The 13990-nt window shown below is 39.1% G+C and overlaps 2 protein-coding genes across 10 annotated transcripts in view; one reads left to right on the forward strand and one right to left on the reverse strand.

Annotated features, from left to right (window-relative positions):
* DENND4A (DENN domain containing 4A) overlaps positions 1–8136 on the forward strand; it is a 130356-nt gene extending 122220 nt beyond the window's left edge. For 5 of the 8 annotated variants that reach the window (XM_059912977.1, XM_059912982.1, XM_059912983.1 and 2 more), the window contains one exon: positions 2390–3771. In XM_059912977.1, coding sequence (XP_059768960.1) covers positions 2390–2526 — 137 coding nt within the window. In that variant the 3' untranslated portion in view covers positions 2527–3771. The other 3 variants (XR_009500805.1, XM_059912978.1, XM_059912979.1) reach the window with 3 other exon arrangements.
* Positions 8137–9105: 969 nt separating this feature from the next.
* Positions 9106–13990, reverse strand: part of SLC24A1 (solute carrier family 24 member 1) — a 38828-nt gene continuing 33943 nt past the window's right edge. For both annotated transcript variants that reach the window (XM_059912986.1, XM_059912985.1), the window contains 4 exons: positions 12405–12923; positions 11581–11670; positions 10539–10705; positions 9106–9585 (listed from right to left, as the gene is read on the reverse strand). In XM_059912986.1, the coding sequence (XP_059768969.1) occupies positions 9336–9585; positions 10539–10705; positions 11581–11670; positions 12405–12923 (1026 nt within the window). In that variant the 3' untranslated portion in view covers positions 9106–9335. The remainder of the gene's footprint in view (positions 9586–10538; positions 10706–11580; positions 11671–12404; positions 12924–13990) is intronic.

The following is a 13990-nucleotide window of genomic DNA, read 5'->3' on the forward strand; positions in this document are numbered from 1 at the left end:
ACTCAATGGTGCAAAACAGAAAGTCTTCCCTTTAAGATCCAGAACAAGAAGAGGATGCCTGCTTCCACCACTTCTATTCAGCATTGTACTGGAAGTTCTAGCTGGGGCTGCTAGGCAAGAAAAAGAAATAAAAGGCATCCAGATTGGAAAGGAAGAAGTTAAACTATCTTTATTTATAAATGACATGATCTTATGTATAGAAAACCCTAGAGATTCCACACCAAATCAAAACAGAACAAAACAAAAAACCCAAAATATTAGAGTTAATAAATGAATTCGGCAAGGTTGTAGGATATAAGATCAAGATACAAAAATCAGCTGAATTTCTGTAACTAGCAATGAATAATCCAAAATGAAATTAAGAAAGCAATTCCATTTACAGTAGCATCAAAAAGAATAAAATACTTAGGAGTTTGTTTAACCAAGGAGGTGAAAGACTTGTACAATGAAAATTACAAACATTGCTCAAAGAAATTAAAGATCATGTGAATGAATGGAAACATACCCCATGTTCATAAATTAGAAGACTAATATGCTTAAGATATCAGTACTACTCAATCTACAGATTCAGTGCAATTGCTGTCAAAACCCCAATGATGTTTTTTACAGAAATAGAAAAACCCATCCTAACATTTATGGAATCTCAAGGGACCCCAAGTAGCCAAAACAATTTCAAAAAGAACAAATCTGGAGGACTCAACACTGATTTCAAAACTTACAGCAAAGCTACAGTAATCAAAACAGTGTCGTACTGGCATAAAGACAGACATATAGACCAGTGGAATAGAATAGACAGCCCAGAAATAAACCCTCACATTTATGGTAAAAATCATTTTTGACAAGAATGCCAAGACCATTCTGTGGGGTAAAGACAGTCTTTTCAATAAATTGTTCTGGGAAAATGGGATATCCACTTAACAAAAGAATGAAGTTGGACCCTTATACAAAAATTAACTCAAAATGGGTTGAATACCTAAATGTGAGTCCTAAAACTATAAAACTATTAGAAGAAAACATAGGACAAAAGCTTCATGACATGGATTTGTCAGTGATTTCTTGGATATGACACCCAAGGTACAGGCAACAAAAAAAACAGGCAAATGGGGCATCATGAAAATTAAAAGATTTGTGTGCATCAAAAGGTGGTATCAACAGTGTAAAAAGGCATCCCACAGAATAGGAGAAAATATTTATAAATCATATATCTGATAAGAGATTAATGTCCAGAATATATAAGGAATTCCTGAAACTCAACAACAAAAAAACAGGCCATTGCAAAATGGGCAAAGAGCTTCAATAAACATTTCTCCAAAGAAGATATACAAATGGCAAATAAGCACATGAAAAGATGCTCAACATCACTAATAGGGAAATGCAAATCAAAACTACAATGGGATACCATCTCATACCATTAGATAGAATGGCTACTATCAAAAACCCAGAAAATAATGTGTTGGTTATTTTCTGGAAAATAAGGATATGAAAAAATTGGAACCCTTGTGCGTTGTTAGTAGTAATGTAAAATGGTATAGCTGCTGTCGAAAACAATATGGCATTTCCCTTAAAAAATTAAATATAGAATTTCCACATTATCCAACAATTTCACTTCTGGGTATATACCCTGAAGAATTGAAAGCAGGGTCTCAAAGAGATATTAGTATAGTTATGTTTATAGCAGTCTTATTCATAATAGCTGAAATGTGGAAGCAACCCAAGTGTCCATTGAAGGATGAGTGTATAAGCAAAATGGGATATATACATACAGTGAACTATTATTCAGCCTTAAAAAAGAAAAGAAATTCTGACATATGCTACAACATGAATGAACCTTGAAGACATTAAGTGAAATATGCCAGTCACAAAAGGACAAATACTGTATGATTCCACTTAAGAAGTACTTAAAAGAAGCCAAAATCATAGAGACAGAAGTAGAATGAGAGTTGACAGGAGCTGTGGGGAGGGGAGAGGAGTATTATTATTTAATGGGTATAGAGTTTCAGTTTCACAAGATGAAAAGAGTTATGGAGATGGACAGTGGTGATGATTGCACAACATTATGAATGTATGTAATACCACAGAACTGTGCACTTAAAAATGGTTATGATAGTAAATTTTATATGTATTTTACCAAAATTTTTTAATTTGGGAAAGAAGAATTTTAAACTGTTGACATCTTAGTACTTCACATTTCAGTGGTCTGTGTAACCTAGCTCTAAATGCTATGGACTCTTAAGGTCCCCATTCCAGCTCTGAAATTCTGTGTTGGCAGAAATGACCTAGAGATTCCTTCTTGGCTTCTAATTTTGTGGTTCTGTAGTATTACAAAAACTTGATTGCTGATAATATCAAATATAAATTTCTTTATGCCTTTATTTATGAATTTTTGCAGATGCATTTGATAAAGAATACAAGATGGCATATGATCGTCTCACACCTAGTCAAGTCAAGAGTACCCACAACTGTGATAGACCACCAAGTACAGGAGTGATGGAATGTCGAAAAACCTTTGGAGAACCTTATCTTTAAGATATGTGTGTGTATTTTTTCAATATGTATTGTGTAGTCAGTGTATAAAATAACACTTTTAGACTCTAACCTTTTTTCTGCAATTTTTCAAAATGCATTTGTAAATGGTTCAGGAAGTTCAGATAGTTTATGTACAGAGTGTCTTAAGAAAATACTAACAAGTGGGAGAGAGCTACTTTGTTTCCCATTTCTTCTTTTTTTCTTCTCCAGTACAAGTAATTAAGTATTTTTGTGATGAAAAAATCCATAAACAAAATTGGTTCCCATAGAATAAGACAACTGTTTTATGGATTCTTTTGGAAGAGACAGATTGGAAAATCATGTATGGAACTTAAACAAATGTAAGAACAAAGTATCTCCTGTTTTCATAGACTACTCAAATGTTTTGACCATGAAGTTGTATTATACATATTTTAAATTGTTTATAATAAGTTGATATTTTTTTAATTTTTAAACTTAATATAGCAAACAAAATGAACTTAAACTTATGAAGCAAGGTAATTAAGTGCTTATTTTCTTTGTCTGCTGCTATTTGAAGTAATTAGTACAGCTGCAGATCTCTATATGTATATCTATATTTTTTTTATTACTTGGAAGAATGATTCAAAAATGTCAGCGCTAGTGTCAGTGTTGTCCTAGGATCGCATATTAGTACTCCTGAGCCTGACTGCAGTGGGTGAGTCATGGCAAGGGTGTGCATTGCCCAGACTGACTCACTGAGCCTTGTGGAAGGAAAGCCAGAGAGGTTCCAAGTCTGCTGTAAAATCAGGTTCAATATACCATGATTCCAAAATTTTCTCTACTGCTAATAGATACATACAATACACAGGGAAAATAGCTTATAGAGCCAAATATCAATTTAAATTTTAATATTCTACGTGAACACTTATGTTGGGAAATATGTCAGACAGTTTATCCCAAATTCTACCTTTATTTTAATATCTAAAATATTGGGTATGATGCAAATTGTAGTATGTTTATCTGGAATATGACCTATTGGAGTATTCTGTTAATATTATATATATATATATATATATATATATATATATTATATATAAATATTCAAAATATTTTTTCAAAAGTAGAAAAATAATAACTCTCTAAAAGTACAGCCAGATAGAATTTCCCATATTGAGGAACTTGGCTTTTTCAATACGCCTTCAGAATCTGGTTTATGGAATCTAAAATCCAGCAATATCCGGAAATAGACAGTAAATTGAATGTTTAAGTACCATGGGTATTAAATAGAATCTTAAAAAATATTTGTAGTCGCATTATTTCTAATATCACTTTCTTTCGGTAATTCTGATAAAACAGTATCCTTTGGCTGTTAGAATTATTTATCGATTTTCAGTGTGTTCGTGTGGTGTGTGTTTGCACACATTGTCATAATGAAGGAATTCTCTAGCCAATTTCAAAGAAGGAAAAAATGAATGGTCCTAAATTAGATGTGTAGAAGCTGGCAGAGTTCAGGACACTTTGGACTGGAGATACCTTAAAGTCCTGAGACTAAGAACCAGTTCAGCTGTAGAAAAAACACTTTTGAGTTCATCCCACTAATGAATAGCACCAAGCTAAAACATTTCACAGCTTTCTACTCTGGGAAATAATGGGGAAAGTTTAAAAATGTAAAATTTTAGTTCAGTTAGTTTGGCGCTGAACTTGCTTACTTGAAAAGTCTGGTGCTATGCACATGTATCTGCCTCTTTTGTAAATACCACTCTTGTCTTATCCTTCTTTCCTATTCAGATCCACGCTTCACATTCTAATTCAGTCTTACGTTCTCTAAGTCACAATCATTTCAAAGTTGTCAAAGGAGAGAAACATTTGATAGGTGAGGCTTTTGGCATTAGTGACAAACATCCCTCCAAACAGAATTCTGGGGTTCTATTCTGGTTTTTTGTTACTGTTTGTATAAGAACAGCTTTCACTATTGATTATCTTTTCTTTAACACAAGCAATATATATGAATAACAGTTTATTGATTTCAAATATCTGACAAAAAAAAGTAAGGTAAAGCCCATTCTTTATGGTTCAGACTCATTTAGAAAAGTGAATGTAATTTTTATCTCCTTCCCCTGACACCAAGTTTTGTTTCTGCTTTTGACTGGGTTTTATTTCCCCTATTTTCAATCCCCAGGGAATATTATTTGCACAAATTTACTCCTTAAAAATAAAACCTAAAACATGAATAGAAAGTGGTAAACCTTGATCAAAAGAAAACTAAAATGTAGATCATCCTTTGAAATAACTCCATACAAACTTTTCTTCAATTTTATCTCTGTTGACCATACATTTTAGAGAATCACGGCCAATCATGTTAAGAGAGAAATACCCTTTTGCTACATTATCTGTCTTTTATTTTCTTACTCTTAGTTTTGTTTATCTGTTTACTAGTTGAAAATAAATCATGCCATGTCCTGGTACAACTTGTTTACTACTTCCTCCCATTGTGTTTTGAATGTCATACATTTATATTTTATATCATATTTCAATATTCAGTTTTTTCCTCCTTTCAGGGAGTTATGCAGTCTGGTCATATTCTGATTTTTATTTTGGTTTTTTTTTTTTTTCTTATTTTGCGGGGAGGTTTTTTGCTTTAAAACCCTAAAGCCATTAGCTTATTTTATTTTAAGGTTTTCTTAAAATATCTTTCCATTTTTCTATGTAGAGAAATAGCCCCTGAAAATGTTGGTTCAACATTTTAGGTGATAGGCTTATTTTATTTTATTTCATGCTGGTAATTACTATGATACTTTAGTGCAGCTAGCAAGCGTTAGCCTGCTGCATATAAAAGTTATGTTGTACTTCTACATATTTTGTAAGTATACAGTAAGAAAATAACCATTTGTATGGTAATGTGCGATTGCCCAGCTTTATTTTTGTTTCTCCCACTAGAACTTGAAAGCTGCTGTTAGGCACTTTATCTCAGAGCAGGAAGGGAAAGAGTAGGCTGCCTCTTTGAGAGGGTCCTTGGTCTGCCTTTGTGCTAGTCTTAGCATGCTCTGCCCTTCCTGTTTGGATACAAGACAAAGTTTTATTTCAGAATTGAATTCTCTGGTAGCTGCATACCAGTTTACCTTAATACCCTCAGTACTTGGTATCTTATTATCCCTTCATACTGCCCTCTTTCTCTGACCCCAAAGTAAGTACATTTGCTGGCTTAATTATTTTTGTTTACAAAATTAGTATTGGACAAATTAATATAGGAATTTCTGTCTCTGATTCAAAAAGTCTGTGTAAGATTGAACAGACTCTTCTGCTAAAGTTACTGCAGCCTTTCCACAGTTGCTGTTCATTTGAATGGCTCCTTCCTTTTGTATTTAAAGATTTTCTTTTCATAGTACTGTGGTAAAACCATTGGAGCAACTGTTGGAATTTTCTGTAAATGAAATTCTCCAGATTTGCCAGCTCATCACAGTTAAGGGCCTGAGGACCAGAAGTATGCTTTGGTTGTATGGGCAGCCTGAGACCAGGGTGTCCTGCCTGGGTCTAGTGACCCCACAGGGATGGACAACCCTGATCACTGGCCCTCTCTTTGTACCTTTCATAGTAACCAGGCCCAAAATACACTGCAAGCTGCACCTGCAGGGGGACCCTCCCACAAAGAAGGGGGCCAGAACCAAGGATATTCTGTGGCCCACTAGGCCAACCAGTTCTTCAAATGTATCTACCAGGCTGTGTCTTAAATATTAAATTCCAATTCTTGCCCCTTTTGGTACTCACCTTTAAATGATAATTAGGATATACAATTGTTATGATACTTTCAGAGTATCACAAAAGGCCAAGCCTATAATTTGATAGAAGCATTTTCAGATCTGTTGATGAGAGTACAATATAATGTTCATAATGTACAGTAACCATTTAAACATATACTAATTTTTTAAAATTTGGAATACATCCTTTTTTTCTGGTACTACACAGAATCTTAACCCATTGAATTAGGAAGAGTTTTACATTTTTATAAATTTGGCCCAAACCTATCACCAGGGCTGTCAAGGAAATGCAGCCTCAAGGGGAATGAAGGAGAAATCATCCAATTTAGACACTCACGTAGGACAGTTCTGACTTTCTTGCTGAATGAAATACCTAGAATTTGTCCCATGTAACTAGCTACACAGAACATCTTGCCCATCAAATGAGAGGACCAGCTAACCATTATCTTGACATTTTAAGATGGTACTTTACCTCTAAAACAGCACAATTTTAATAAATTGTGGATTTATAATGGATTGCAAAATTTTTTATTTCAAGCATAACAAATTGATCTTTTAGAAGTTACGTAAGTTTTCCATCTCCCTGAAATCTCCTCTTTCTCCCCACCAGCTGCTCATCCATCAAGACCCAGCCTTCATTTTTATGTTTTCGACTCTTTTCTTCATTGTGTGAAGTCAGAACTTCCTTTCTAGGCAAAGAGAAATGCCAGAAATTTAGCAAACGGATCAGAAAAATGATACTCAACTATTAGAGTCAATTTTAATCATCAAATGGCAGCCCAGCACTTTATCTTTACAGGATGTTTCACCGTCCATCACTCCTCATAAGTCATTCTGGGGAAGAGCATCAGCTCCCAGGCTGTCAGTGAGGAGGTGACATCCTCGAGACCAGCTGAGATTGGTGGCAGATACCAGATTGGTGCCCAGAGTGTTGGTATTGGGATCTCCCTTCCATAGGCTCTGCTCTCTCCTCCTGTTCTTAGGCCATGGCATATGGAGACCAGGCAGTGCAGCAGAATCAGGAATGAGGATAACTAATTTAAGAATATGGACTGTGAACATGATCCCATATTCTTCATCAGTTGTCTTCTCTCGAGCATTCTGACTAAATGACCTAAAGATATGGATAAAAACACATCCATTTTTGTAAAATATCATTGGGACTCACAATTTATTGAAATTTAGTGAAAGTCATTTCCAAAGAATGTGAGTCCTGGAGTAGTGAGGCCATGAATTAAATTAACCAGCCCGTCTTAAAAGATGGATTATGGACTGAAGGACTTTGAACACAGCCTTTCAACATCAAAATGTTTGGTTTCTTTCCCACATCACACTTGTCCTGCTATCTTCTAGTCTTCAGTGACTCCTCTCTCATGTTTGTAATTAAAGCGATATTTACCATCGTAAACTACATTCACCTCAGTTCCATTGGCTTCATAACCACGACACTGTTTCATTTTTAATGTGCCCCTTAACCTGATGCCAGTAAAAGCAGCAAGCAGTGGTATTTAATATACGAGCACTTCAACTTCCACCTGAAATGTTTAACCACACAATTTTTAAAAACACAGGTGTCGGGCTTCCCTGGTGGCGCAGTGGTTAAGAATCCACCTGCCAATACAGGGCACATGCGTTCGAGCCCTGGTCCGGGAAGATCCCACATGCCGCGGAGCAACCAAGCCCGTGCGCCACAACTACTGAGCCTGCACTCTAGAGCCCACGTGCCACAACTACTGAAGCCCGCGCGCCTAGAGCCCGTGCTCCTCAACAAGAGAAGCCACCGCAATGAGAAGCTTGTGCACCGCGACAAAGAGTAGCCCCCGCTCACCACAACTAGAGCAAGCCCGTGTGCAGCAACGAAGACCTAACGCAGCCAAAAATAAATAAATAAAATAAATAATTTTTAAAAAAACACACAGGTGTCCTTTACATCAGCTACCGTGGAAGTAGTAATACTCTTTTCCTTACCATCTTGTCATTGTGTTAAGCATTTTTGGAATTTCTCCTTTGTAATCGCCTTAATATCCACTTGTAAGCCACACAAGAAATCAATCTTCTTGCTTTATAATCCTATCTAGGATGACATACAAAAATAGCATTGCCCCACTGGATCTCTTACTTTGTAAACCAGATTTGGCTCTACTGACTTTAGACTCTTTTTAAAAATTACTTTGTTTCTCACTCACTAGTGCAGCTGTCACTGTTGGGTGAGAATATGAGAGGGGAGGGGCACAGAGCCAGGACAGCTTTGTTAGAATGTCTAATCCCTCAAGGTGACCCACCTGATGGAGACAACACTAACTTGGATTTCCTAATAAATACATATTTTTAAATAGCCCTCAGAGTAGTTTTCCTTCCCTAATACCCACATCTTCCAATTGAATGGCAAATTATACATTTTAATTTCTTGAGCTGCTTATTTTAATTTCACTTTTCAGAAATGCAACGAGAGCAAATGTAGTCCTCCTTTTTAAGCTATAAAATATTGGTACACATTTTACTGGACTACAGTGTGTAATGATAATTGATTCTTGTTATACTTTTTTTCCTATAGACTTTGCTCCTTTAAACTCACCAATAACTGAACCTGTAATGAATACAAATCTGATAGAACCACATGTTTTGCACAGAAAAAGAGACAGTAAACTGCAGCATGTGCTGGGGGCAGGGGCCAGGAGGGTGAGATGGAGACCACACCTGCATCTTTTGCATCAGCAGCCCTTCAGGAATAATCAGGGAACTGTGAACATGGGAGCTTATCTGATTGCTAAGGTACCTGTCCCAACCCTCACTCCCAAATATCTCATTTTAGAAAATCCTCTGACTCGGGTCCTGCTGCTGGCCTCCATGTGTTAGCTGTCTGCATCAGGGGTGGTAGGCGCTCCACCCCTCCAAAGAAGAGTCCTAATCCACAATGAGCTGCAGGTGTTTCCAGGGATAAACTTCAGTCCGGATCACATCCACATCAGAGGCTCCTGCCCACTCAGTTCACTCTCCTGGATCACGTTCATTCTTTCTTTAATGTAACAAGTGGTACAGTAACTTCTGGCATGGTTTTCTGATCCATGTCCATTTTGAGCAACAGTGACTGACTCAGACAGACACGGGACAAGATATGATTCGATCTTCTAACATCACACTGATTATCAGGAATACAAAGTACAGGAGGAACATGGTAAAGCCCAGGATCTTGTTCATTCTCCATTTGCATAATGCAATTGAAGAGATCACAAACAGGAGCATGAGAAAAAGCAAAACAATGGCACAAAACAAGCCATTGCTACTGACAGGAACAGGCTGTAATCCATTGATAAAAGAGAAAAGCATCCAAGGAAGGGGCAGGCTGCAAGATGGAAGAAACAGTGTGAATATTCTTAATGTTTATAATCATGCCATATACTTAACAGTATTTTACAATTTACAAAGCACTTATTTTTACACAAACCTGTGAAATAGAGCAGAAAATATTCATTCATTTCACAGGTGAGAAAACTAAGGTTCAGGGAATTATGTGCCCAAGTACTCACAGCTGATAACTGGGAGAGCCTAGATTAAAACAGGTTTTCCGGGTCTGAGTTTGTCTTCTTCATACTTCATGACTTCTGTATGACTAACCTAAATTGGTAGATGTGTGACTCTCTAAATCATGATAAGGCCTAGCTCAGGATAACATTTCCTTACATTCATTAGTGATCAGGGCTCTCCCATGCCCTCTTACCTGCCCCACCCTGCAAACACACACATATACAAATTAAAGAAACCAAAGCCACCACCCAAATCCAGAACGTGATTGGGAAAATGAAAATAGCGCAGACACTCTGCTCTGACAAAGTTGGGAGGAGCAGGGTAAGCAAACCCATACAGGAGGACGCAGCATTTGCTTGTTTATACAAAATGCTTTTAGAACCTCTGAGCCGGCAGGAGTCCAAATGCAAAGGAGCAGGAATGTCAGGAAGTAAGACTGAGTCACTGCTTCTTCCAACCCCACCTCCTCCACCTTGGGGGTCAGTGAGCAGAGCGTTTGTATTTGGTAATGGAATTTAATGGACTTCGTTTTTCAATTCATCTATAAATTCTAGTCAGTTACATTTCAGGCAGCATTTTAGTTCTATTATCCTATCTGGCTGTGATGAATGAAGGGAGGATACTTTGTTGCCTTGCAGAAGCTAACAACATAAATGCCCTTTTATTCCATGTATAATGGTGAATGGAGCAAAAAACCAGCAGACAGAGCCAACACAGTGTTTGCCAGTCAGTCATACATAACATGCCTTAGAAAGCAACTTTGCCACTCACCCCACGGTGATATCAAATATGTTACTGCCCACAGAGCTTGACACGGCCATGTCTCCCAGGCCTTTCCGAGCGACAATCACACTGGTGATGAGGTCAGGAATTGATGTGCCTGCTGCTAGGATTGTCAAACCCATAATCTCTTCAGAAATCCCTATTGTTTCACCAACCTGGTAAATAGTAACAGTAATGAGAAACCAAGTGAAAAATCTGAGGCTCTTCAAAGCACCAACCACATACTACTTTGTGCAAAACCAACACCTTCCACAGAGTTCACATTCCCTTGGCCTGAGTGAAGTAGGGTCACAGCAGAACTAACAGCTGGGGAGATGGGCCATGGAGAGAAAGAATAGGGTCCCTGCTCAAGGCTTCAGGGAATGATGCTGCTCTTTTCTAAACTGGACTAAAAGTCCACCTATGATGCCACTTATTGTCATTCCAACTACAACACCTCTACCTTCCCAAAAGAACTGCTCCTCCAAAGGCCTGTTGGTGTCAAGTTTCCATTTCCAGAACCACGGACACATGCTATGTTCCAGGAACTTTTTAGAGGCTGGAGGTAGAAGTATGAGCAGTACAACAATGACCCTACTCTCAGCTTGAAAGAGAAAAGCATGTAAATAATAATACAGCTCTGCGCTTAAGTGCAATATTCTAGGTAGAACAGCAAAGCCATTGAGCACTCAGAAGACTGATTAAATGCCGGAAAGAAGGCAAAACTGAGCTTGCTCTCACGAGTGTGTATGATTTCACCAGGTGGAGAGAAGTGTGGGATACAGAACAGAGGAAGCAGGGAATAATGCTAAGAAGGAATGGTCAACTAGATCAGGTTGTGAAGGGCCTTCTGTCATGCTACAAGACAGAAGAGCCACACCTGAAAAGCACTACATTCCCTGGAATATAAAGTCTACTTTTTAGCCTTTACAATGTATAAACTACAAATTCACTTGGTCCTCGCTATTCCCTGGGTACCGGAAATTCACCCCGAAGGAAAAAAGTCCTTTTGACCTGCTAATGCAGGATTTAGTTCCTGCCGCACACTCACCTGGTGAGCCCACCACACCATGAGGTATGAGAACATGGCTATCCACATGATGGATCCCAGGAAGGTGATAACAAAAAATTTCCTAGCCTCCTGTTTGAAAAGGAAGAGAAATAAGTTGCAGAGGCTAAAGGTCTCTGGCCCTTCTGAGGGAGCCCCAGTATCAGTGAAGAGATCTGCTGGAGGAGTCATGGAGAGGAGGTGGAGATGTTTGAGCTGCCATCTCTGTCTCCAGTGAGGACCTTGAGAAGGATGGGGGTGGTGGCCCATAGGGGAGTCCACACAGGAGGGGGTTCAGCAGTTGCCAAACTGAAGAGTTACCTGCTTGCCCTGGAACCAGACCAATCTCGGTACCTGGTTTGGCTTCAGCAACCTCTCCCCACCCCACCCCTCTCTGGAGCCAGAGACAGAATACGGTTCCCCTTTGGGTGGAGTACGTTAGTCAGACCTTTCCTTATAAACAGGGATACTGGGTAGAAACAGCACTTATCACCCTGGGCTTTCACAATATCCCTGTGCAATATGGAGGGTGTACAGTGGCATCCTTCCCATATTAAAATCAAGAAACTGAGAATTCGAGGAGGGGTTAGTTCACATTGCTTATAGTGATGGAAACAAGCACATTCTGAGGCCTCCCAAGCCCATCAGTGTGTCCCCTTAGGTGCACGGTCCCCACTAGAGCTGCAGATTCCATCCCAGATCCTCTCTGTAGTTGAGCCCTGTCAAGCTGGTTTGTCCTGTCCCTTCCGTCCTCTTGAGGGGGAGTGCTGAGAGACCCCACAGCCTCCCTGGGGACAGACAGCTTGGGGACAGCTGGGCAAACTCACCAGCCTCCGGACATCGGGCACCGTCAGCCACAGTGGGAACACAATGGGCAGAAGAAAGAGGTAAATGGCTTGCTTCTGCCTGGTCTCAGGCCATTCCAGGGACAAAGGCTCCTCATTTTCCTCTTCCTCCTCCTCCTCCTCCTCCTCCTCCTCTTCCTCCTCCTCCTCCTCCTCCTCCTCTTCGTCTTCACTCTCACCTCCATCACCTTCCTCTTCACCATCTATACCTTTCTCATCTTCTTTGGCTTCATCTTGATTTTCAGCGTTCAATTCCTGCTCTCCAGTTTCACCTTCATCACCTTTCATTTCGCCATCTTCTCCTGCTTGGATTTCACCTTCACCTTCATCATCTTTCCTTTCTGCCTGGATGTCACCTTCACTTTCATTCTCTCCTTTTTCTTCACCTTCACCTTCTGGTCGAGCTTCACCTCCACTTTGCTCTCCATTTTCACCTTCACCAGGAGTTTTAACCTCATTACCTGTCCTTTCACCTGTGCTCTCAGCTTCAGCCACATCTCCCTGCAATCCAAAGCCAACAGATTAATGGGAAATAACTGCCCTGCTTGTTTCCTTCCCAGTTTCTCCCCACATTTTTTGTTGTTCTTCTCAGAATGTATCTAAAAGCTTGAGTATGAGGAAGAAACTAGTGCAATCATTCAGCAAAATTCCCTTCACAACACTCCTACCCAGTGGTGGTCTGGTCTTTATTTGATCATTTCTAGGGATGGAGAACTCACCACCTAAAGCAGCTTCTGTCATCTTGACAACTGTGATTGGTTTGAAGTCATATTTATACCAAAGTTCTACCTCCTGTGTATAGGTTTACTCTTGGGAGCCATACATAACACTCTTCCATGAGACAGCTCTCTTCCCTGGGTTAAAGATTCCCAGGTCCTTCTATGGTTCCCCCATACTATGGCCTAGAGCCTCCTCTCCTTCTTGGTGAACTCATTCTAGTAGCTTATATCCCATGAGGAGGCTTCTAAAACAACACAGAACACTTCACAGAGTCAAACAGGATTATCACCCCCCTTATTTTAGATACTATGCTTCCATTAATGTTGCCTAAAATGGCATGATATCTTTTGGTGGTTACATCACATTGCTGAGTCCATTAAAACTCCTCAACTGCTCTATTACCTTATATGTGTAAAATGATGATGAGGAGGAGGAGGAGGATACCTATTTTCTGAGGGTATTTATGTGCCAGGCATCATGCTAAGTGGTATAATAATAATCATAATAATAACAACTAGCACTTAGTATGTTTCATGAGTCAATTAATTTATGATATACGCAGAACTAAATCCATCTGACAGATGAAGAAACTAGGGTACAGAGTAGTTAAATAACTTGCTTATGGTCCACACAGTTTGTAAGTGATGAAGCTGGGATTGGAATATGGATACAACTCTTGGCCTCTTAACCACCAAGCTACCCTGCTCTGCAAATGCCAGGGCCGAATGAGATCTTTGGTTCCCAAACATGGTAGCCTGAGAGCTTATTAGAAATACAGATTTCCTTGCCCCCCCGGACCAACTGGAGTATAATCTCTGGGACTGGAAGCCAGGAATCTATTTTAATAT

The sequence above is a fragment of the Balaenoptera ricei genome, chromosome 2, assembly GCF_028023285.1.
Source record: "Balaenoptera ricei isolate mBalRic1 chromosome 2, mBalRic1.hap2, whole genome shotgun sequence".
NCBI classification, from domain to species: Eukaryota; Metazoa; Chordata; class Mammalia; order Artiodactyla; family Balaenopteridae; genus Balaenoptera; species Balaenoptera ricei.